The 25052-nt window shown below is 35.2% G+C and overlaps 1 protein-coding gene and 1 long non-coding RNA gene across 2 annotated transcripts; both read right to left on the reverse strand.

The window, feature by feature from the left end:
- Positions 1-6848: 6848 nt before the first annotated feature.
- On the reverse strand, positions 6849-9149 carry LOC103441488 (9-cis-epoxycarotenoid dioxygenase NCED2, chloroplastic-like). Its single transcript, XM_070822608.1, has one exon. The coding sequence runs from the start codon at positions 8965-8967 to the stop codon at positions 7123-7125; it is 1845 nt and encodes a 614-aa protein (XP_070678709.1). The 5' UTR covers positions 8968-9149; the 3' UTR covers positions 6849-7122.
- A 14268-nt stretch (positions 9150-23417) lies between these two features.
- LOC139196509 (uncharacterized) lies at positions 23418-24468 on the reverse strand. The gene is made up of 2 exons (XR_011581508.1): positions 24048-24468; positions 23418-23760 (listed from the first exon to the last, which is right to left on the reverse strand). It is a non-coding gene; the product is annotated as an uncharacterized lncRNA (long non-coding RNA).
- Between the last annotated feature and the right edge of the window lie 584 nt (positions 24469-25052).

Consider the following 25052-nt stretch of genomic DNA (forward strand, 5'->3'; position numbering starts at 1 on the left):
GTGTGTGTGTGTGTGTGTGTGTTTGGACCCAATTTTGTACACACTCGGCTCATATAATATAAGTTGTTGGATGAGAGAATATTAAAGATCATGATTAGTTTCCGGATAAAGGTTGAATGAATTGCATAATCACTTTATTTTCAGAGTCCTAATGGAAGACAGCGAGCGCTAAATTTTCAGCCAAGAATAATTCCGAGTATCTTTAGAGAATATGAAGTGGAATTGGAATATTATCAAAATTTTACAACTCAGTAGACTTGACCGTCACGAAATTCACCCCTATAAATATGAGGTTTTGCAATGAAGGGAAACCTCTTCAACTCAACACACAAACTCAAACGCTCTACACGAAACCTTCTCAAAAAAAAATTCTTACCCTCCTAACCCTTTCGTCAACACACTTTCAATTTGGATTAACAACACGGTGTTGGTAACCAGCAACATCTTCAGTTTAGATTAATAGAACTGGAGATGTAGAATCAGGCGATTTAGGAGCATCTTCATTTTGGATTAACATCACTGCTTCTGGTTGGTTGGTTATCTATCCCAAGTCTCTACGACAAGGATTCCTTGATTCTCTCGTTGAACAAGGTCACTTCATTAGCTTTCTCAAGAAAGAGAGGTGTTACTTAATTTACTTAATATTCAACACATTGAAAGTCAAACCTTTATTGAACTTCACAGTAAAGGCAACCTTGTCTTCAGGTTTCCAGAACCCAAGGCTGAAAGATGTTCCTTCCTTGAGCATAGTCGCTTGATACAGAAGTCAAATGCACATTTGACATCACACCATGAAATCCATTTTACTCGCCTACTGAGTTGGCTGCAAGTTTGCACGCCCATATTCACAAGAAGAACATAGTTAGCTTAGTAGTTGCTTGGCATGTGCGCCACGTAGGCTTTGTAATTGCTAAGGTTAACATTTTGGCTTGGCCAGTCGGATAAAGTGTTAAAAACTACAAAGTTCATATGATATATTAAGATTCTAATTCATCTCTATTCGGCTGATTAGACGGCATTCAAGCTCAACTGGAGAAACACATTCAAAAGAATGAAGAGAACAAAAGAGTATGGGAAGCAAAAAAGATTCTTGATGCACATGAAGAATTGGAAAATTCCTTTGCCCAAAGGCAAAGGCTTTGGAATTGCCCTCTAAAAAGTGAATGTCTTTGTGCAACTTCACCTGTGAGCAAGGCTAAGGACAATGGCGATTACTATTTGTAAATTTATTTATTTATTTATGCCTAGTAAGTGTGTTTTTAAGTGTGAACTTTGTAAGTTTGTTCTTTGAAAATAAAACTCTTTGTTTAACTCCAATGATTTAATTTCAAATACCTAGCCAAGCACATCTTTACAACAAGTATAATTAATTAAAAATAAAAGGCAAATGAAGAAGATGGTTGGATATTTATAGAATAAAAATTTTAATTTTTTTCTTTCCCTATTTTGTTCCTTATAACGATTGAATTAATTCTGACGATTTGATTTTTCTTATTATTAAATATGACATTCTAGAACATACCACGTGACACAACAAAAACGTTTTTAAGAAAAATTTACAGTTAAATGTCTAACAGTCCAGATCATCAGACCATTAAAAATCCGATAGCTCTCATCGCACCATGTTAGGCAACCATTAGGCTTTCTTTTGGAGATGTGGCATTGGGGCCCTTGATAATAGAAGCGGTTGGCCCACTCGTCCAACATGACACAAAAAAAATAAAGAACGTAGCTGACGTCAATCTTGCGTCCAAGACTGGCTCAAATTGCATGGGCAGTTAGGCGGGCGTCTGTTGGCTCACCAATCACCCTCTAGGAGGTGTTTTTTTGTTTTTTTGGTTAAAGCACAATTCCCGAGTCTTTGTCCTACCCTTTCTTTCGTGGGTGAAGTTGCTCTTAGTGATCAATGACATTATCGATTGATCACAAGTAAAATTTTACGAATATATAACATGACTACGATAAGATATGGTCCGAAATAATTCAGTCCTTGTCGGGTCTCCTCATTTCAACACGCCAAATAATGAAAGCAACGAACTATAAATTTGCCAAGTGTCGAAACTTGTATATAAGTTGAGAGAAAAAAAAAAAATATATATATATATATATATATATATATATATATATAATGCTAAGGAGGTCAAATTTATAAACTAAATGATGTGTCACTAATATAAATAAACATGTTTATCAACAATTAAGTAATAATCCAATCATCAAATTTCATGTCATTTAATTTACAAAATTTGTCTACAAACTCTCATTTGCATTATGTATTGGGAACCGACTTGTGATACTACTTTTTCTACACAATTTTTGACATACATTTTTGTGGTATTCCTTTGTAATGTAATTCAGCGATCCGAACCGTCTATTTTTTATGTCTTCCCTCAAAAATCATATCTATAAAAAAATTCAAATCTGAAATCATAGGACTGTTGAATTAAGAGTTTAGCGTTTTTTGTAGAACTGCATTTGTTTATTTTCTTCACTACAAATAAATGTCTTAATGATTTTGTATTTGTCTAATTTTATAAGGATGATCTATAAATGATGTTTTAAAAATAAACAATTTGGATTGTTAAAATATACTAGAGAGTGGGTTCCACAAAAATATATGCTAAAAGTTATGTAAAACAAAATGATCTCACGGATCTGCTATGTCTATATGTAGGAATCGATTTAAAAAATAATCATCATAATATGGTCAATAAAACTTTTCAACTTTTCACTTTCATTGTGAATAAGATGTTGCTTGTCCAAGAAACGAGATTGGTCGCTAAGAGATAGGTTTATGATTTTACTTCACAAGCTGTGTCGGCAAAATGGACAAAACATATGGAATGAAAATACCAATGAATTAAAAGGGAAACCTAAGACGGATATAATACATAAGACGAGTTACTGAGGGGTTTGTCCTGCTAATGGGGATCAGTCTAGGAATTGTTTTGCCCCTTCGTAAGCCATACAGCATGATGCTAACAAATTAAGGTGACCATAAGAACAAAGCTATCTGTCCAATATCTTATTCGACATCTTAATGTATTTCTATTAATTAATATATATTACATTGTCGGTCAATTATTTAGGAACACTATTTGGTTGCTGCGACAGCAGCGGCTTCCGTTGTTATCCAATTATGTTTGGACAAGTGTCGACATAATTGAAATTGTAAATACAAATTAGACATGTGTTCAAACGTAATTGGGTAGCAGCAGGCCAAGTAGTGTTCATTATTTAGGGACAGGGACTTAGCACTAATGTACAAAAGAAAACTCTATCAATTAGTTAGCCTAACACACCACAAACTGTGGAGAAGATATATAAAAGGTAGAAGACTAGCTGTGACACATGTTACAGCTTAACGGCAATGCGATACTAATTGCTCACTATCCATCCACTTAGTAGGAAAGTCCCAATCCAAGTTTTTCTCTAACAATCACGTCACAGGTTATGAGTAGCTTCTTTTGAGCTTTTGATAGGGTGTGTTAGAGAGATCATTTTTTAGATTATATTTTATAGACTATATGATGTGATCGTTGACGATTTGGATTACTTTTTAAATCATTAAAAAAGAAGTTTAACTATCAAATCGCTATATTATGTGGTTTACAAAATAAAGAAAACTAATAAAAATGGTTTGAAAACTTTGAGTTTTAATGATAATAACAAAATAAAGGGTAAAGTGAATTGTACCAGGATTGACTTTTTAGTGTAAAAATGTGGTTTTTCGTTAAAGTAAACAGTACCGGATGCTTTTCATTAAAATTCCCTACAAAATATAGTATAAAAAAAATCTCCTAATATTTTTCTTTTGGCAAATTGTATAGGCTTGTATATTTGTCATATAGTGAACTAGATTCATCTGTAGACAGAATTTTTTATTGAGTGAACCATAAGAAACCCTTTGCTACATGAAAAAAAAAAAGTAATGAAAAGACATCCACAACATGGAATGCCCTATTCTTCGAACCCAAGAAAGTCCTAGGGGAGGGGAATTATAAAAGCCACTGATTCCAAATGCATAATGTATGTCCATTCTCACAAGTTAACGACACTTGAGACTCGACATGACAAACACCAACTCGAATGGAATCCAAGAGGTACCTGCATCCTTTCCTGAAGCCTAACCTTTCGAACCCAAGAAAAGCCTAGGGAAGAGTGGTAGTATTTGTTGAGAGTATCCGACGGCCACACATTTTTCATGTCATTTTATAAAACATGAACACGTGCTAGTTAGGTTTTAAAAAATAGAATTTTAACGAAAAGTTTTCAATACTGTTCATTTTAACGAAAAATCATATTTTTAAACTAAAAAATTAATCTTGATACTATTCACTTTACCCTTTATTTTGTCATTATCGTTAAAACTCAAAGTTTTCAAACTATTTTCATTATTTTTTCTTTTAAAAAATAGAAGGACATAACGGGGTGTTGAGAAGTAAAAGTCTTGCATTAAGTGCATAATAGATCTTAGATATCTTTCACTTCACATCCATTATTTTGATTAGATGCTCACATTCTATCATGGAGTAGCATTGTAGGATCCGTCATATGTGATAAGTATGTGACCGACATCAAACCAAATGTACTATAAGGATTATCCTTACTTTCCGTAGTGTTGTAAAGGGCATTAGCACCCATCCAAGCATTATGCTTTGATTCAACGGTTTCAACCTCACAGAATGCAAAATTGACATTGGTTCTCACTATAAAAACAAAACAAGACCATGACTGGACCTGCAACATAAATGAAGGATGTACCGCCAATCACTGGAGAAGTACTAGATAAGACCACACATGCCCTACATACTCATCACCCACAATCTAAACACAATGAACAGGAACGCCCATATCCTCCATAAAACAGCCTCTAAAGTTAATTAAATCATATTAGTGGCCAATCAATCGGACCATTTTTGTAGCAACTTGACATGCATGATGCAAAAAAAAAACCTCCTTAATTTGTATTTTGGGATGGACCTTCCAAGCACCAAACCAAACTCATAGCTATTTCATATGGGGAAAAAGCTTAGTTCCCCTATTATAATTGAGTTTCATGATCATCCATAGGCCTCAATTTTGTACGTAAAAGTAAATCCAGCAAATTAATTGAGTTATCTGTGCTAACATCTCATCAACATCGCATCATTTTTATCCTCCTAACAATTGGAATATCGTTCGAAACATTATTGTATACCCTACAATTATTATGTGCAAAACCCTTAATATTTAGAAGGTAATACTAGAGAAATCATTTTTTAAATCATATTTTGTAAATTATATGATGTGGTTGTTGACCGTTGATCTTCTCTTTTAAATTCTTTAAAGAGTTTCCTTCGTTAAATCATGAAGTCTTACTTCATTGCCACAAATTTAAAAAAGATAGTGCATTTCCATATTTATATCGCAGAGTTGACTTGTATATTCACACACCCAGCTGAGATGTCAACACTACCAGTGATCATCTAAAATATCTCACTGATAGTTTTGCAAAAGCGTTGAATAATTTGCTAGTCGTTGATGCTATGATGTTTCTTGCTTCAATTAACCTAACATTTCCGAAGTTACCAATCAGAATTCTCCACCATCAGTTACCCTCATTTGCAACGGCAATGAAATTATGAAACATAGAGTATCTTTCTTTCCCCCGAATTTGATCAGGACAAAGAAAAATAATAAACGCGCGCACTTTTTAGTATGGGTGTATGAAGATAAAAAATATGTGTCGGTACTAGATTCTCTTTCTTCAAAAGAAAAAGGGGTGTGTTGTTATTAGATTTTTTTTCTTTAATCTCTTTTTTGTTATGTTGTAAGTCTCGAACTCTAATAAATAAAAAAAATAATGGCTTCATTGTAGGATAAAAACTTAAGAGTTTAATGATGAGTAAGAGCTCCTACTTTATTCATTGGCATTCGTATTTATGATCAGAACCATTCATATTATAAATCACTTTATAAACATCATATATTCAAAAATCAATTAAAACTAAGATCATTCAGTTATCAAATTGTATAAAAACAAATTGACGAAAATGGTAAAAGTATTACAAATTGTCTATATACTTTCTACAGCTGATCGACTTAATGACATTAGTTTTAATTCAATTTTTGCAGAGATGGTATTTACAAAGTAATATGAACGGTTCCAATTATAAGCACAAAGCTCTGTGAATCTGACTTGAAGAATTTGAAGTAAGAACTTATACTCATCTTTGAATAGTCAAGCATTGCTCATGTTGAATAACCAATTTGATACTCTATTATCTCTCATTACGTGCATACTTCACATCCTTACTCTGCTTCTCTCATCACACGTGAGGAGAAAACGAGGTACGAAGCTGGTTGCAACTTTTTCATGCAAGTTCTTCTCCTATCCACTCAACTGCAATTTGAACATTTCCATCCAAACTCCATTGGATACTCGTTACTCATTGGCTCATCCTGGATTAGTCGTCTTCACTAAAAAGCCTGATGGAGCTTAATTTATTAGCACAACAGATTTAACATGACTCTCTCTCTCTCTCTCTCTCTCTCTCTCTCTCTCTCTCTCTCTCTCTCTCTCTCTCTCTCTCTCTCTATTATATTCGTCCATTCGTTTCTTCATTTGCTTTCCTTTCAATCCAACATCATGTTTCATTTTTAATGGACAAAACAGGAAAAGAACGCCATCACCACATCATGTTTTAAAAAGAACAAATATTAAAAAAATATACCAAAAGGGGAATATGAACAGAATACCATCACGTGACTGTGTATAAACAAGGTATAAATTATTGAACTTTACAGAGTGAGAGAAGAAGCAAACTGCAGGTTTAAATTTAATTACACAATAATTAAACAGAATCTGCTGAGAAATATACACTCTTTTTTGTATAATCATATCATGTAAAAGTGAAAGATTAAGGAGAAAACCCAGCTGAGCTCCAATGCTAAACCCATTCTCCAAAGCTACGAGCTGGATGCCCCAAAACCTCTCACTCAAAAACCTTCTAAATACACCCAAAATTACATACACTAAAGAATAAAACAGAGGAGTCTCCGGGGGCATATCAGATAGCTTCCCACAGGAAAATCTCCTGTAACTTTTGATAATTTACACCTGGGGAGAAGTAAATTTCGTCAGGCCTGCATCTCCAAGTCCTTGGCACTTATAAACGTACCATGAAAACCGTACGGAACTCTCGAGGGCAGCTGAATTGTAGCTTCCACCTTCAAATCCATGGCGTTCACGATTTGCAGCTCCGACTTCCACTCCTTCTCGTCGTGAACGAAGGCCAAAATGTATCCATCGTCCTCATTCTCCGAGTTGGGGTCTCTGGGAAGAAACAGAGGCTCCCCGCCGTACTTCTCCTCGCCATAGATATGCTTCTTCACCTCGCCGGTGGAGAGGTCCACCTTGGCAAAGCCCGAAACTTTGGGCCACGGCTCCGCGAGAGCCAAATAAGTGAACCGGGTTTTTCTCCCTAGCCTGTTCCGGTTCACCATCCCAGCTTCCAGGTTCAGATTCTCTGCGCAAATGCGGCGGCGCGTTGACTTCTCGGTTTTCAAATTAAGCCGGATTTCTGACAAGACGCTTTCTAAATTCTCGTCGCATTCGTTGAAAATGGAGTCCGGCGGTGTCATGCAGGAGCCGATTACGACGATCTCGTCGGTCTCCGGCTCCTCCCACGCGTTCCAGAGGTGGAAGCAGAAGCAGTCGGGGCAGTCGACCCACTGGATTCCCGACGCGTCCTTGGCATTCTTGTCGAGGATCCCGAAACGCGACATCTTGTTCTTGTCGTAAATTACGGGGGACCCACCGCCGATCATCTCCTGCAGCTTGAACACCACCTGCTGGTCGGGGATTACGACGTGTCGTTCGGTAATGGCGAAGTCGTGCATCATGGTGGGTTGCTCGAGGTTGATTTCGACGTCCGGGGATTTGTCGCCGCTTGGGGAGAATTTGAAGTATTTGAGGTATGGCTTCTGAACGACGTCGTAGCTAAGCGCGAAGAGTTCGCCCGTGGCGGGGTCCACCTTCGGGTGGGCGATCATTGTGGACTTCAGCTGCCCTTCGAAGTCGTAACGGCCGACCGTTTTGAGGTCCCCTGTTTCAGTGATTTGGACGTGATACGGCAAGTCATCTTCGGACATGGCGAGAAGGTGGCCGTTGTGGTAGACGAGGCCGGCGTTGGCGACGCCGATTCCGTGGCTTGGGTCCACGAGTCCGAACATCCCGCGGGCGTAGAAAAGGAGGAGGCGGGCGATGCCAGAGTGGCCGTGGAGCTCGCCAATGGCTTTGGGAAACAGGGGACGGCCGAGGTCGCGTTCTTGGCTCATACGGTGCGTTTCGGTGAACCTGCAGGCGTAGCTGGCGGTTCCATCTTTGAACTGGAGGGCGTGGACCATGCCGTCGCCGTCGAAGAGGTGGTGACCGGCCACCGGCTCGTGAAGTGGGTTGGCGCCGTTTCGGACGTAGACGCCTTGGATTGAGTCAGGAATCTTTCCGGTCACCGGTAGAGAATGTTCGACGGGGTGCTCCGGTACAGGAGCGAAGTTTCCGGCAATCTGTACTTTTGGGTCGGATGTTTTGGGAAGTGGGGTTTGTTTTTCTTTCGAAAGCAGAGCGCTCTCCATTATGTCCAAAGCCATGGATGCTGCTCTCTGTAACAAGTTCCATTGTTGCGGCACTGGCTTTGAAGAAGTTTTGGACTTTTGGGTCTTATCTTCTCTTGGGATTTTAGTGGGAGTTGAAGGTTGTTGATAGGAAGGGGAGCGTTTTGGGATTTGGATTAGAGAAGGGGTTTGCAGAGAGCAATTTAGAGTGTTTGATTTGAAAATTGAGGAAGAAGAGGGAGAAAATCTCAATTGTTTTCTGAGAGGATTTGAAGAGTTTAAAGAAGAAAGGTGGCGGTGTCTTGTAGTAGTAGTAGTAGTAGTAACAGGCTTAACCCATGTGCCGGTGGCTGCTGCAGTGGAAGGCATGGTTTGGTCAGTTTTAGTAAATTAATATTACTAGTAGTAGCAGCAGAAAATGGTGCCTCTTGATTGGCCTTGAAGGGCAAGTAAATCTGTTTCTGCTTTGTTTGAGAGAGAGAGAGAGAGAGCACTGCAGTGAGCAATGGAGCCGGGGGGGTTTGGAGGAGTGGAGAGTGTGAGTTGAGGAAATGGGCGAGAGAGAAGGAGGTTGATATATAGTGGAGGGAGGATGCAGGGAGGTCCACCTTAAACATGAGAGACCACGTGGTGGATTTACGAGAATGTGGGACTCAAATTAGGATTTGACCAATAAGTGATCGAAAACGAGGTGGTGCGTGGGGGTCTACTTGCTTAATAACTTGACACGAACCCCCTAATTATATGATGTACGTTTCTATTTTATATTGCATCAATTTTGGGTTTTCCTTTGCTTAACTTTACAACAAAATCAAACTGACACTGTCACATTTGATTACAATGCAATATAAAAAAAAGAATTTTAATAAAAAACTTTCAGTATTATTTATTTTAACGAAAAATTACATTTTTACATTAAAAATGTCATTCTGGTACTATTTAATTTATCCTTTATTTTGTCCTTATCGTTAAAACTCAAAGTTTTCAAGCTCTTTTCATTATCTTTCCTTATAAAGAATTGACAGAGATTAATCTGAAACAGTTCGTTTATGTCGCGTCACAATTTTGACCAACAAAAAACAAACCAATTAGATTGTTGTTTTTGAGACCATTAATACTTTTTTTACATTCGTTGATTTCGAATAAATGCATAAATCAGTAATATTATATAACGGCGTGAAAATGACTTTGAAAATACTTATAGCTTCTGCAGTCACACTGAATTTGACAAATAGAAAAGTTGGAGGAGACAAAAGTGGTGGTATATTGAGTTTGGCCATTGGTCCATTGGTGTAAAAATGAGACTAATGGAAATACTGGGTTTTGGGTTTGTTGCTGTTTTTGGTGGGGAAGGAGGGTATTGGTCCCTTGGTACACGTCTAACCCCGCGTTCCTCCCTCAATCAGAGTCACCCCGAGTACGTGGCGTTATTTGCTGGTCTTCGTCACCCTGAAAATCTAGGTCACATCACCAAATGCGCCCCACACGCTTAACCTCCATATTCATCACTTGCATTTGACTCTTACGATATAAACATACATACGTGCGTGCGTACAGATATGGTGTGGATCTAATAATTAATCTTCATTTTTTGAAAAAAATGGAGATTTTCCCTTAAAGGCTTCCTTTAAAAATTGGTGAGTGAAATCCATGGTGCAATTGAAAACGAATGTCACAGAAAGCCATTCAACTTTTTAATTTAAGTTTATAATCCCTAATGAATGAAAGTAAATATTGTGCGCAGTGCATGCAATTCCAACTTCCTTGTCATACGTCTCTATTACATGAAAAATACATTTACCATACCAAATAGTCTATTATGCGACTTGGATAAATAAATACGGCCATGCGCTCCATGTATGCATGGTAGGGTACACGGCTCTACCTTGAATAAATTCCACATTCAAAAGATGATATATATATATATATATATATCATCTTTACTTTTAGGATGGTATTATCAACACATTTCTTGTTAATTTCTGTCTTTTAATCTTCTTCAATTCATTCAATCTAACGGTCAGTCGGAAATTTAGAGGAGTATGTGGAAGAAAAAAAGAAAAAGTGTGTAGATAGGCCATTTTTCTTGTGATCCCTATGATGATACAACACTTTCAATGTGACCGCATGGTAAGAAAGTTGTTGATTAAACCCTCGCAGCGAACCTCGTTAGCAATTAGGGTTCAAACCTAAACTTCCTAAAACGTGTGTGGTAAGGCATGCTCCCAGATGATGAACATTTTGCAGGGCTTCTGACTGAACTGTGCACTTGAAGTACAGAAATTTGTATACCCTCCAATTGTAATCTAATTGCATCTATTATTTTGTTGCAATTTTAGCCGAACCCTGATGGTCACGAATGATCAGACTAGTTCCAGAATCCTGAGTAATTTTAGCCAAACCCTGTGTCATCCCCATCTATGTCGGCAACAAACAAGTAAGCATCACCAAATATGTCCTGGGCTTAGTTTAGATTGAAAGTATGAGTGTCAGTTGAAGGTTTATATTCACCCTTCGACAACGTTTTTGTCTCAAGCCTCTTTTCGGTCAAATCTGTTTTCAGTTAAAACCTTATTTCATACTATATCTTACGTACGACAAATGTTCTAGGTTTTCTTAATTTGGTTTGAAAGAACGACTTTAACCTCTTTATGTGAGACTCGCATGTGTTTATTTAAGGAAAGATGTATTGAACTCCAATTGCTAACGGAGCTTAACACGAGAGTTTAGTTGACAATTTTCTCACCACGAGGATCACATTAAGAGTGAGATATTAGCACATAAATGACGAAAAAAGAATAGCTTTAATTTAATTATTTTAGTTTTAATTTTCTCTTCTTTTCACTTAAAAAATGGACAAACGTGAAGAATAAGAGAAATGAGAGATGATAGTTGAAAATGTGAAGGTAAAAGAGTCTCACATTGGTAAAAGGAAAAACCTACAAGAGCTAGTTAAACTACTCCTCGTATTGTCAATTGGTTTTATGATGGAATCTTAATTTCTTCATAAAAATGAGGGAAGGGAAGAATATAGAATATGTAGGAGCAAAAATGTATGAAAAATAAAGTAGTATATATACACAAACTAATCGCAAGAAAATATTTATTTAACGGTAACCAAAAGTGTTGTTTAAACTAAATGTGGATGGTTGAAGAAAGACCCTCTTAGTTTTATAGAAGCAGCTGGTGTTCTTAGAATTTCTTTTGAATTTTGGGATGCTTGGTTTTGTGTTAATCGTCGACATGGTGAGATTCTCAATGCTAGAATTAGGGGTATCTTTTTGAGATTACAACTTAGTTAGAATAAGGGGGTTCAACACTTTATGGTGGAGTCTAATTCTGCAATTATTGTCTAACTGATATCACATGGTGCCACTAATAATCATCATACTAGTGACTTGATTCAAGCTTGTCTTGTGACGTTACTACATGACTAGGAATGTAATATTCGGCATATCTATTGTGAGACAAATTTTGTTGTTGACGAGTTGGCCAACTTGAGTCTCTCTCATCCCTTAGGTCCGGTCTATTTTGAGTAAGCCCATATTCCTGTAAGCAGTTATTATAGTATGATCAAGCTTCATCTTCGTGTAAGCAATTATTATAGTATGATATTTCTAATCGCAAAACAATTGTTATATGGGGTCATCTAATGTGTTACCTGTGTGAAAGTATGACGTACTCAAGAGGTTAGAAGAAGCAAAAAAGAGAAATGGTAGTTTCATTAATTTAGTGAATTACGTATTTTACTTGTGAAAAATCGTAATGTAATAGTGTATTCTACCAGAACACGCTTACATAGTGTATTCTACCAGAACACGCTTATTGTAACATACTTCAAAAGTGTAATATATAAATTATATTGTGGACTTATTAAGAAGTAAAACTGGATATTATATGCTAAGTATTTTCAGTACACGTACAAAATTTGTCAAGCTGATCAAGGGATGAGCAAGAGACATGGCATTTCATTGATTTAATGAATTTGTAATTCTCTTAGGAAAAGTCGTAATCTGAAAGTGTATTCTTTTAGGCAAAGCAATGTCCTTTAGTAAAACATTAAACTAAGGAGTCTAACAGAACATCATTGCATGTGCAAGAGAAAGAGTGCAAGACAGAAATTCGCACCTAACGAAATTATCTACATAAAAAACACGCTAATTATATTAAAACTTTTCTTAATTACTCCCTCTAAACTTCATCTAAAAATGCTAAGAAGAAGTGTAATAAGATGTTCAGTCAATGACTCAATGTAGGTAGGTAGGTAGCATTGTTAAAACTTTAATTATTAATTAAAAAGCCTCTAAATGAAAATTAACAAAAATTACACAGGTCGCAATCAAATTTAGGTTCTTTTCCCATAGCTTAGCTTTGAAGAACAAACATTCGGAACACGTAAACCTTAATGGGATTCCCATCTGTATTCCTTATGTCGGAAATGTTCAACGAAAAATATGGTTTCCTAATCCATATTTGCAAGTCTAAACGATGAATCTCGAACAGGATCAGTACCTGCCGCCAGATCAAACTAATGAAGAAATAGATGACTACGAATTCCAAGATAGACTTTGACGGCCTTGTTTACTTTACCTAATAAAAGAAGAAAAGCCGAAAAGACTTTGATGCCTTTGGAGTTTGGACCTCCAAAGTCGGTGGTCAGATGCTAAGAAGAATTTATTATTTTAAGATTTTATACGTGAATTATCCGATATTAAAATTTTGAATTCATCATTAATCACAAGCACTATAATTACTACCGACATACATTTTAAGTTAACAAAATTACGTAAAACTAATCACGTAATGCATGAAGGTAGGTTTTTATTTTAAATAAGTACATATTACGTGGAGCATCCCAAAGGAGATGAATACCTTAAGTTAAAGATTGTAATCCTATATCCAAAAACTAACAGAATATATTACCATAAATAAATGATTTTTTTTAATAAAAACACCGAAACTTTTTTTAATAATAACACCGAGACCTTTTGTGATATTATATAACTCAACACTCCTAAATTGTGTAAGTTGTTAAGTTAGAATGATATTAATGTGATTGTAGTGCGTTATTGATCTGACTCTGGAATTTTAAAATCTATGTACTTATAACTTACAAAAGTTACATCGTTTGCACCCTTGCAACAATGGAAAAGCTACACGAGGATGAAGAAGTGCGCATAACATTATCTATTATATATAAAGAGAACACAAAAGGTGAATAGTGTTTTGGTGTCATAATTCTTTACCAAAATAATTGGATAAAAATGCCCTCAAAACAAAAAACTTCAAAGCATCCCAAAATAATGCATCAAATAAGGCAAGGGCATTTTCGTCATTTAATAGTATTTTTTTAATAATTAATGATTTTGTGGTTTTTTTTAATTAGTACCTTACAATAGGCTTGACACACCCCGACCGAAGTCAAGGCATGATGGCCGTCACGTGAGAGTGACGTAACCATGTGCACAGTGGTGAAGCGATAAAGATAGCAAATATACAAATAATTAAAAACCACATTAATATAGTGCACTATTAGCAGGGAGTGATAGGAGTTAGTTACAACCGTAAACACTCCTAATCAGAGCATAAAAAGTCTAGCTGCAGTCCAATAGGACAAGTACTAGTTACACAGTACCATAAATGTCCTACTATTATTCAATAGGTTAGAACTGTCGACGATCCCAAGCCACCAATAGCAAGCTTACTTAGAACCTGGAGGGGCACAAAACAGAAAACGTGAGTGGGCAAAAACAAATGTTTTACAAAAACATTTCATTTATCAATATACTAACCCCTCGCTGTAAAACATGTATTATTTCCCAGAATCAAGATATAAGCATATACATATATATATATATATATATATATATATATCTGAAATCATATCAATTTAGTTCATGCTTCACATAATCATATTCATATGTATACCATGCCAAAATGTAACAAAGTAAACAATCCAGGTAATAATAATTTCAGAGAAATATGATATGTTAGCCGGAACTTCTATGGTAATTTGTACGGCTGAATTCATAGCTCAAACTCAATCTAGCCGGAGTCACTACTATGACCTATACGGCAATGTACTGCACATAAGTCGGAACCCCTAGACAGGGTCTGTACGACAAGGTTGGGTGTAATATAATTATGCTCAACTTTATTTTCTCATAATAGTCGGGCGATAAATCGCTAGTCACCTACAAGTCGGAACCATGAATAAGGTCTGTACGACAAAATTGTGCACTTAAGTTGGATCCAATATGATCATATAGTGCGGGAGGTGACGTAAATAAACAGGTCTGTACTTCATATCTCTGGCTAATTCACAATCACCCTAGGTGCAGCTTTATGAGCTCAACATTACTTAATCACATATCACATATCACTTTATCGATGATTCACACAATCAAACATAACTTACCTGAACTTACATGTACCTCCACAGCACCACATTTATATATATATATATATATATATATATATACATATATATATATATATATATGCAACCATGCAATGCATATTCAAAATATAGAAGTATTTGGCATATTATTTCAAATCATACTTTCTTTAAAATCCATTTATGGGAAATATATCAAGTATATAAATATATACTGAAAACAAAATCCCACTCACTGATATGTAGATGGGTCGTAACCCTCGAGTCGCCCATGGATACACTCGTCCTCAGGATAAGTCTCACTTATATATGAATTAACTATAAAAACGTTATTTTAAAGCACATAGGCAAAACTAGCTAATAACTTCTTATACATTGCTCAAAATGGGTATATAAATATACTACAATGACCTACACAACCTCACGAACATCGTGAAATTTTTAGAATAATTTTTCAGTGGCTCACGCGCCGCCAAGGGCACGGCAAAACGCACCCCCACGCGCGGCCAAACTTGACGGATTCCCTAACCACCGTTAGGGAATATTTCGTTAAAACCTAACATATTCTGTTACATTTAACTGACGGCGTCAGAATATTCCGTCAGAATTGACGAAATATTCCGTCTTTTTCAACCTCAGACTCCGGCGACTGTCGCCGTCACCGAAAACTGGGAAAATCTTTAAACTCACTAATCTCGCTCGTTTCTCAACCATTTCCTACAAAATTACTACCAAAATGACGCTTAAAGTTTATAGAATCACGTTATACCTATTTGAAGCCTCAAATCTCACGAAATCACGTCAGGGAAAGCTTAAAAATCCGATGACCTCTGCAACTCCTCGAACCTGGGCTTCCCGATGTCCAATTTTCACCAATGGTCCACTCCGAGCTTCCTTAGGACCTCCTAAAGCTCCCTATGAGCTTAAAAACTCCTAAAAACCACGCATTAATTAGTGCATGCACAATACTTAAGGTCGAGGTTATGGTTTCTCAGGTTTTCAACGTCCAAAACACCTCGAAACTTCTCAAAAGCTTAAATAAAGTTGTTTAGAACCTTTCTTAACCATTAAAACACGTTAAAACAACCACGATCAAAGTCAAGGTACTGTACCTGACACCGGAGCTTCTAGCTCCTCGAGTTCCTGTGAACTTCTCCTTGAACTAAGGGTACCATTCGACTCGTGGAGTTACCAGGAAGACGATGGTGACTTTAAATCCCTCGATCTGTAAATGGTAACTGGTGTTTGGGAGTTGTCCGTACTAGAAGAGAGAGAGAGAGAGAGTGAACCAAGAAGGAAAGTACGGGAGTGAGAGAGAGAAGGTGAAGTGGATGTGTGTGTGTGGTCTAGAATTGGTCAACAACCCAAAATACACAATATACCTAATTCTAATTGGTCCAAAACAATTAGGATTTGAGAATAGTGACCCATACACAACACTTAGACCACATCACACAATTTAACGTCCATGGGTATTTCCGTCATTTCACATCATCAAGAATAAAACAACACACATCTCCGAGACAGGCTGTGACAATCTCCCCACCTTATAAAATTTCATCCTCGAAATTACATACAACCAATACATCCACTAATAATCATAAAACAAGCGTGGATACATCTCTCTCATTCGATCCCCTATCTCCCAAGTAGCGTCTTCCATTGAATGATTTCTCCATAACACTTTTACCAAACGAATTGTCTTGTTCTTTAGTTCTTTATCCTTCCAATCCAACAGAGTCACTGGCTCCTCATCATAAGTCAAGTTCGAATTGATTTCCAAGGGTTGAGGGGGAATCACATGTGAAAACATCCCACATTGCCCAGGGGAGTGATCCTTAAATGTATATTTCCATCCCTACCTAGCACGAGGCTTTTTGGGAGCTCACTGGCTTCGGGTTCTGTAGGAACTCCGAAGTTAAGTGAGAAGGAGGCCAGAGCACTCCCATGATGGGTGACCCACTGGGAAGTTGCTCGTGAGTTCCCAGAAACAAAACCGTGATGACGTGATCGGGGCCCAAAGCAGACAATATCGTGCAACGGTGGTAGAGTGAGCCCGGGAAGTGGTCCACCCCGAGCCGGGATGTGACAAGGCTAGCAATAATGTGATTCAATTTATCTATTTTTAAACACGTTCAAAACATCTTAAGAGGCGTGTAATGCAGATTATAAATTCGCACATGGCTAATAATGTGATTAAATTAGTTGTCAAATAAATTTTTTTTTTTTTGTAACAAACGATATTATCTATACTAAGGGGAAATGAGGTGGGCTTAGTCTCATAATGGGCTAGCAATAATGTGATTCAATTAGTTGTTTATTAAATATTATGCTCTCTATTTTAAACACGTTCAAAACATCTTAAAAGACATGTAATGCCAGTTACAAAAAAGTCTTTCGCACGCGGATAATAATGTGATTAAATTAGTTGTCAAATGATTTTTTTTAACAAACAATATTATCTACACTAAGGGGGATGGGTATGTTTTGCCTCACAATAGGCTAACAATAATGTGATTCAATCAATTGTTTATTAAATATTATTTTATCTATTCTTAATATAAATTCTATAGAGACTGATTTTATTATGTGAATTCAGCTGCTTTAATTAATTTATGAGAGGTTTCTTCTAGCGTTAAGTGGCATCAACTCCTTATCTTTTTCCTTATTTTTTTTCTTCGTGTCCTCCCCCTCCCCTTTTCTTTTCTAATTCTAGCTCTATCTCCATCTTTGTTTTTCTTTCTTAATTGGATATTCATTATTTGTTTCTTAATCCAAATTATTTTCCCATAAAATCTTCTCTTTCTTTGTGTTTTCTTTCCTCACGTATAATCATCTTCCTCATCAATCATCTCTTCTTTTCCAGTGTTTTTGGACTTTTTTTGTTCTTTTTCTTTTTGTTGTGTATCAGCATGGTGCTCCTAATTAAACATGGTATTATCTACCCATAACATACGATTTTTTTTTGTCTAACGCTGCCACAGATTTTAGTTTTTTTTTTCTTTTCTTACCTCCATCACAGAGAATATTTGTATAATTTACTTGTATTACGTGTTCTTTTTATCTAGCTACCTCTACCATAGATGTTAGTTTTTTAGTCTAATACCTCCATTCACATATTACTTGTATATACATGTATTAATTTTTCTACTTGTATCACAGGTTCATTTTTTTTTAAAGAAAAACTAATGAAAATGGCTTGAAAACTTTAAATTTTAACAATAAGGACAAAATAAAGGGTAAAATGAATAGTACCATGATTGACTTTTTAGTGTAAAAATATGGTTTTTCGTTAAAATGAACAGTACATGGACCTTTTCGTTAGAGTTCTCTTTTTTTAATCTAGCTACCTTTATGAAAAGCTTCATTTTATACCCGTATAGTAAGCAGATATTTGAAATTAGTTTTTTTTTTCTTCAAATATTTGAAATTAGTTTGATACAACTATTTTTGAAATTACTTTAGTTTGAGTATTTAATTTTTTTTAAATGATACAAAAATTAAAAAATTAAAATATTTATATGAAGGGACAAAATTAGTATCAAAATAAGTAATCGGATAATTGGACTCAACTGGATCCAAAAGCCAATACCAAACGGGTAATAAGTTCATTTACTCCAAAATTACCAATTTATTAATTTATCGACGCTTAATACTACGAATTAATGATATTCATTTTCACTTGTAAGTAAGATGTCTTAGGTTCGATTCTCGACAAAACTAAATTTGAACCGTATTATTGCTAGCCCTTTGTGAGACTTAGTTTACCCCCTTCCCTTTAGTATATATAATATTGTTTGTTAAAAAACATTACCAATTTATTTCATTGTTTTATTCTATTGTTATAACTTAGTGCAAATTGTTTTCTTATTATTGTTTAGTTTCTCTGTTTGTTGCGGGTAGAGATTCCTTCTATCATCATACATAGATATATTTATTTATAAACAGGTCTCAACTTCCCAATCATGGGGCTAACAACCATATCCTTCATGCTCTTCCACATATGAAATAACATTATTTTTATAAGTGGGATTAGTCTCCTTAATGTCATGGGTCACTCTAACCTCGAAAAGGTGGAATATCATATAGTTTCCACGTTACAGATTAATTGATTTGATGGAGATGATCATTTCGCCTATTGCCATCAGGTCTTCGACATTCTTAAGTTGTGTTACGTGTCCGTTGCCGACGATGATACAATAGCTGATTGGATCGTGTCTTTATTGTTTACTTATGATTGTTTTTATTTTACTTTAATTGTTTTCTGCTCATTTACCCATATCTATACTACTTATTGATAAAAAGTGATGCTATGTCAATCTCGTTGTTTTATTTTCTCAACCATTTTAATATGGAGATTTTATTTGTAAATTTAATCTCAATTCAAAATGATCTTGAAGACCTAAACAAAATAAGGTTCTAAAAATTTAAAACGTGATCGAAGAGAACCATTTCAACATATTTAGAAATGATTCATGTACAGCGATATCACATAATCACCATAAGCATGCAAATTGTGGAGCATGCACGATCATGTTATAAGATTTTACACACTTAGACTATCTCCAACCTTGAGCTAAAACCTAAAATTTTTAGCTTTAAAAATTTAGGTTTTAGCCTAGAAATAGTTTTTCTGCTTCAACCCTTCTGGTCTAAATTTTTTAGCCTGAGATTATTAAAGAATAAATTTAGGCTAATTTTTTATATTAAAGTAATTTAAAAAAAAATTGTATGCTATCATAATTTAATTTTATGAACATTATAACCTAAAAATATTTAAATTCTAATAAATATTGAAAAATCACTAAATTTGGGTGAATTTTGAGTTAAATAATTTTTTTAATTATTTTAGTCGTTGTATTTAAATTTGGGCCGTTAGATCTTTGTTTTACTGTTAGATTTGATTATATTCGATCTCAGCCGTTTGATTCAATAAATTCTGTGAGATATGCCCATGTGGGTAGGGTCCCGCTGATGGTGCCCACACCATTTTCTGGGCTAAATCCTAGGGGAAATATGGCTTTTTTTTAGCTTTTAGCCCACACATTTAGCATGAGTTAGGTTGGGTTTTGGGGGGGGGGAGGGGGGAATAAAACCTAAACAATAGCATTTAACCCAGGGTTGAGATCCCTAAAAAAAAAAAAACCCCAGGGTTGAGTTTGGTCTTATAATATAACAATGAGGCCACACAACAACCTAAAGTTAAGATATTTGATTTTCTTTCTTAAGATGTTTGAATTTAATTAATAAGTTGCAGGTTGCAGAGTACAAAACATGGGTGGTGGTCTGGATATGAAACCTACATTTTGGGTTAGCCTGTATCAGGGGAAAACTGTGTTTATATATTTATTAATTATGTAGGTATATAATTTCTTTTTGAGGCTCGTGACCCCCGACAAGTAGAAATTCACATAACATGCTTATAAAATTATAGTACTCTAATTAAAATTGTAGCTTCTTGAATTAATCATTGCTTGCGGGTGTAAGCCAATAACAATAACATAGAGGGAATCATGCAAGCAAACAAGGAACCCAAGGGCTGAATTATCAAGCACATGATCAAGTTAAGAATGGGAAGCTAATTAATTAATTAATAATCATGGATGAAACAGAAAACCCCCCTGATTAAATACTCTAGACGAATCAGCTCATGATCATTCATAGGTAAACTTAGTTATGATTAAGAAGATTGGAATATTTAATTAATTGGAAGCCAAGGGCTGAATTATCAAGCACATGATCAAGTTAAGAATGGGAAGCTAATTAATTAATAATCATGGATGAAACAGAAAATCGATCAGCTCATGATCATTCATAGGTAAACTTAGTTATGATTAAGAAGATTGGAGTAAATTAATTGGAAGCTAATCATATAGATGCTAACGGATACACAATGGTCAATGATGTTGCACGCTACCATACTACCAGTGTGAATATGTATTTATCTTAATCAATTAAGATATGGTTTTACACATGCAGAGGACCGTGTTCGATCATTTGTGTCATCACTCCCCTTATCATCTTCCACGTGTGCACATGGTGCCACATGGTTAACTTTGGTCATTTTTGTAAGGGAAATGTTATTAGCACTTTAAAATTTTCATTCTACACTTCTCACAAGTATATTTTTCTTTCTAATTATAGAAAGTTTGGAGCGTCAAATGAGATTTTTTGAGTGCTAATAACAATTTCCTTTTGTAACCCCAAGTTGATCATTTTCAATTATTGACAAATTAGGGTATACAAACTAATCAAGACGAAAAGCCATGCAATATCCTCAAATTTTGTAGTCTCGTCTACTAGGTCATTTTATTTATATTTAATACCATATTTTTGTACTATATTTTCATATCATCTTAAGTGACATTTGATGTGGACAACCATATCATTTGAATTAATCAGATTTGTAAATTTAGTTCATTATTTAATAAACTAATAATTAAGAAAAATTAGTTAATTAAATGATGATTGTGGTATACGATGAGTCTTTCTCCTTCATTTTCTTGGGTTTTGCAAATTTTTCAAATGATGTGGCTGTCCACATCAGATGCCACCTAAAATGTAGTATAAAAACATGGTATGAATATTATTACTCTATTTAATAAAACGATACTAAGGAGAGGGGAGGGGAGATTGTTAGCATACAATCAAGTGTGGTAGATTTTTCTTCGATCGGGTTGAAATTTCCAACAAGATTTTTATCAAGGCCAATTACGCATCCTATCCCCAAATTGTACGGTTTTCTAATCATTAATAAATATCGTACTTTTTCTCAAAAAGTGTGGTAGATTTCACCTCACACATGACAACTTAACTAACTAATACACTCAAAGTGTAATTGCAATATGACAGAACTAGTTAGGTTTATCCTTGTTTTTAATATTAATAATCAAGCTTACTTACCTTTATGTATCTAATTAAGCCCAATTTGTGAAATGTACCAATCATAATTCATTTGTCAATTATCATAGCTCTTTGCTTTATTCTCTCTCTCGCTCTCTCGAAAATAGTAAAGTACATTGATTAACCCTAAGATTAGGTTTTCATCTATATAATTGTGTAACTGGTAAAGCCAAAAAACAAGGTATGTATGTATGGGATCTGGATCATATTCAACACACTATTCAATAATCACTTTGTTAAACTTAATACTTCTTGCCCTTGATTTTTGTTAATGTATATATAATATTCATTACAAAACCGAAAGTCGTGTAACAACATGCATGCATGTGCATGTGGCGATCTGTTACAAAGTGTAACAACGCACATTCTTTTTTGTGATCCAAAAGGTTATGGGGTTTAGGAATTGCAACAGGTTTTCGGGGTCAAAAGTAAAATTTTTAAACTACTTAATCGAGCTCACAGATTACAAATCTAGGGCCGAGAAATTTAAACCTAACGCGAAGGGGATCATACAGCCAAAACCATGGCAAGTCATGTCCAATGATCACATCCAAGAGAGGAAACAAAAAATGACACTGCCACGCAATCAACATGAACTAATAACAACAAAAATTGTAACCAAGCGGCAGATAATTTAAGTTGTTTTTTTTTTTTTTTTTTTTTTTTTTTTTTTTTGGGTTAAAGGTAGCTTTATGCTATCATGGTTGAAGCTTTATGTGTCTTCGGGTTGTCAATTGTCTTTCCAAATATCTAATATCTAAACTAAGATAGGATGGATACTCAGTGTATCCTCAGGTCGTAAGCACATATCCCATAAATAATTAAGGAATTCTTGGTCAAGTGACTTTACCAGAAAAAACTGCCAACTGCCATAATAAACTAGCTAGAAACCAAATAAGAACATTGTATCTGTATCTATTATTGGATGGATTAGTGATTAAGTTTGTAATTAATCTAATCCAAGATGAGACTTTCTATGCCTAATTGAACCGCTACAAGCTTCGAGAAAAAATGGGAGCCGGCCTTCCTGGGATTAGTTTACTTTTAAGGATATGTAATTAATGGGAGACTAAATTAAGCATGCACTAGTTCTTAAAAGAGCATTAAGCTCAAAGATTAAAAAGGGTTACTTACAAATGTTAGACCGTCCTCAACATGCATGTTAAATAATGTCGGTACATGCATGTTAAATAATGTCGGTACATGCAATGGTGAGCCAGACACACACACACGAACAACTATTTAATAAGTCTATCTACATGGCCCGGAAACAGACATGTGCAAAGGCACATGGAATTGCAAAATCAAGTGGGAGTTGCAAACATGGGGGGATGTTGCATTCATGGAAGAGGGTGATTTCTCCCTTTCTGCAACAAATTAAGCACTAAAACATGGTGCGATTGAGTTTGCAGTTTAAATAACGATTGGTGAGGGAACTCACAATAGAGAGTATCGCACCAACTAGCTATAGAATCAATGAATTATATACCTTAATATATTATTAACACCCTACATAATGTTGAATACACTCACATTAAAATTTAATATTAAATAACTTATATACCTTAATATGGAATGATGATTTCAACCTCATAATCATAAGGTTTTAAAAGAAATAAAAAGAATTCTATATATACACTATCCCAAGATTATTTATCTTCTTCAACTCATAAAACCACTCTCACATTTCATTGTAGAACAAAACTCTAACCAATAAAACTACAAACTTGTTGATTGAAAAAAAAAAATATTTTTGACGATAAGTAAGCAATAGCACCTACTACTTTCTCAGTGCCATTACTAAGAGCTGGCAGAAGTAATACTTCTTCAAGAAAATGCATCCTGCATAACAGGGGCAACCCCTACCGAACAAAGAACACCTGTTAATAGGATTATTTATGCCACAGCTTGCAGTATAAATGCAGAGAGTGCAAGGCATATGAACAGAAACACATGCAAATAGGATCAAACAATTGTTGGCATCACATCGTCCAGATATTAAGTGATATATGACAATAGTATTTAGGAAAATATGAACGGATAGAGAAATAAAAGAGATCCGGACTCACTCCGGCCTTTGACATCATACCAAAGGTGTATTGGAATCACTCTAATAAATAAAATAGAAAAATTCTGGCATCACACCAACCTTCAGCTTCACACCGACGGTGCCTTGGATGACTTTATGTATTTGCACTTAAGATGAGAAGAGTGTGGAGTGTATGTTGAAAATGTGGGGTATATAAAAAATATAAGGTGTTTGTTGAGAGTGTGAGGTGTAACAGTATTATAAAAAAAGTATATGAAGTGCATTCAACAGTATGTGGAATGTTAATATAATAAGTATTTTACAATTTGGGTGGAGGAGGGCCCTAGATTGGTGGCTAGCTAAGAAGATATCTCTCTATTGCTCACTGTTTTTAATAAATGAAGCCGTGAGATATTTTCTCATATATAAAGAGTATTGGAAAAGTTAATTACGGCAAAATAAAAGAGGAAATCTTGGACAGGAGAAAACAGTTTCTTTAAAGAAATTAAAGGACAGAAAATCTGATAATTAAGGACATGTTTGATAGCTGTATCAATTTTTTTTTTTCGTAAAAATATAGCTATATCATTAATCTATAGTTTTTAGTTGTTATTTTTGTGTTAGAAATAGAGGGGAAATTCATGGAAGACATGAGGGATATAGAAGAATATTGAAGGAAGGATAATGGGAGAAATGTCGAAAATGTAAATGTATAAGGATAATAGACAAAATAAAACTTAAAAACAAAACTTATGTTAAAGTTATATTAACGTCCAAGATTTTGTTTTCATTTGTTCTCTGTTATTCAACTCTCTCCTCGCACTCTTTTCATCCCTCAATCCATTACATATTTCCTCATATCTCAAGTACAAAAAAATAAAACCAAAAAACTAATAACAAAATGTTAATCAAATTATCGTTAATTGTCAAAGAACGAAATTACTTGTATGATTGTGTCCATAAGTCCAATCACACTTTTTGCTAAACTAGACTAGCATGCACCACTCAAATTGGCCCCTGTGTATGTGGGTAGAAGAACAACTTTATGTTCTTTACGTGCACGCCAAGTGTAAAAAATTTGAGGTTACATTTTCTTGCGAATTGCAATGAATATTATATTATGCA

The sequence above is a fragment of the Malus domestica genome, chromosome 05 (genome assembly GCF_042453785.1).
Source record: "Malus domestica chromosome 05, GDT2T_hap1".
NCBI classification, from domain to species: Eukaryota; Viridiplantae; Streptophyta; class Magnoliopsida; order Rosales; family Rosaceae; genus Malus; species Malus domestica.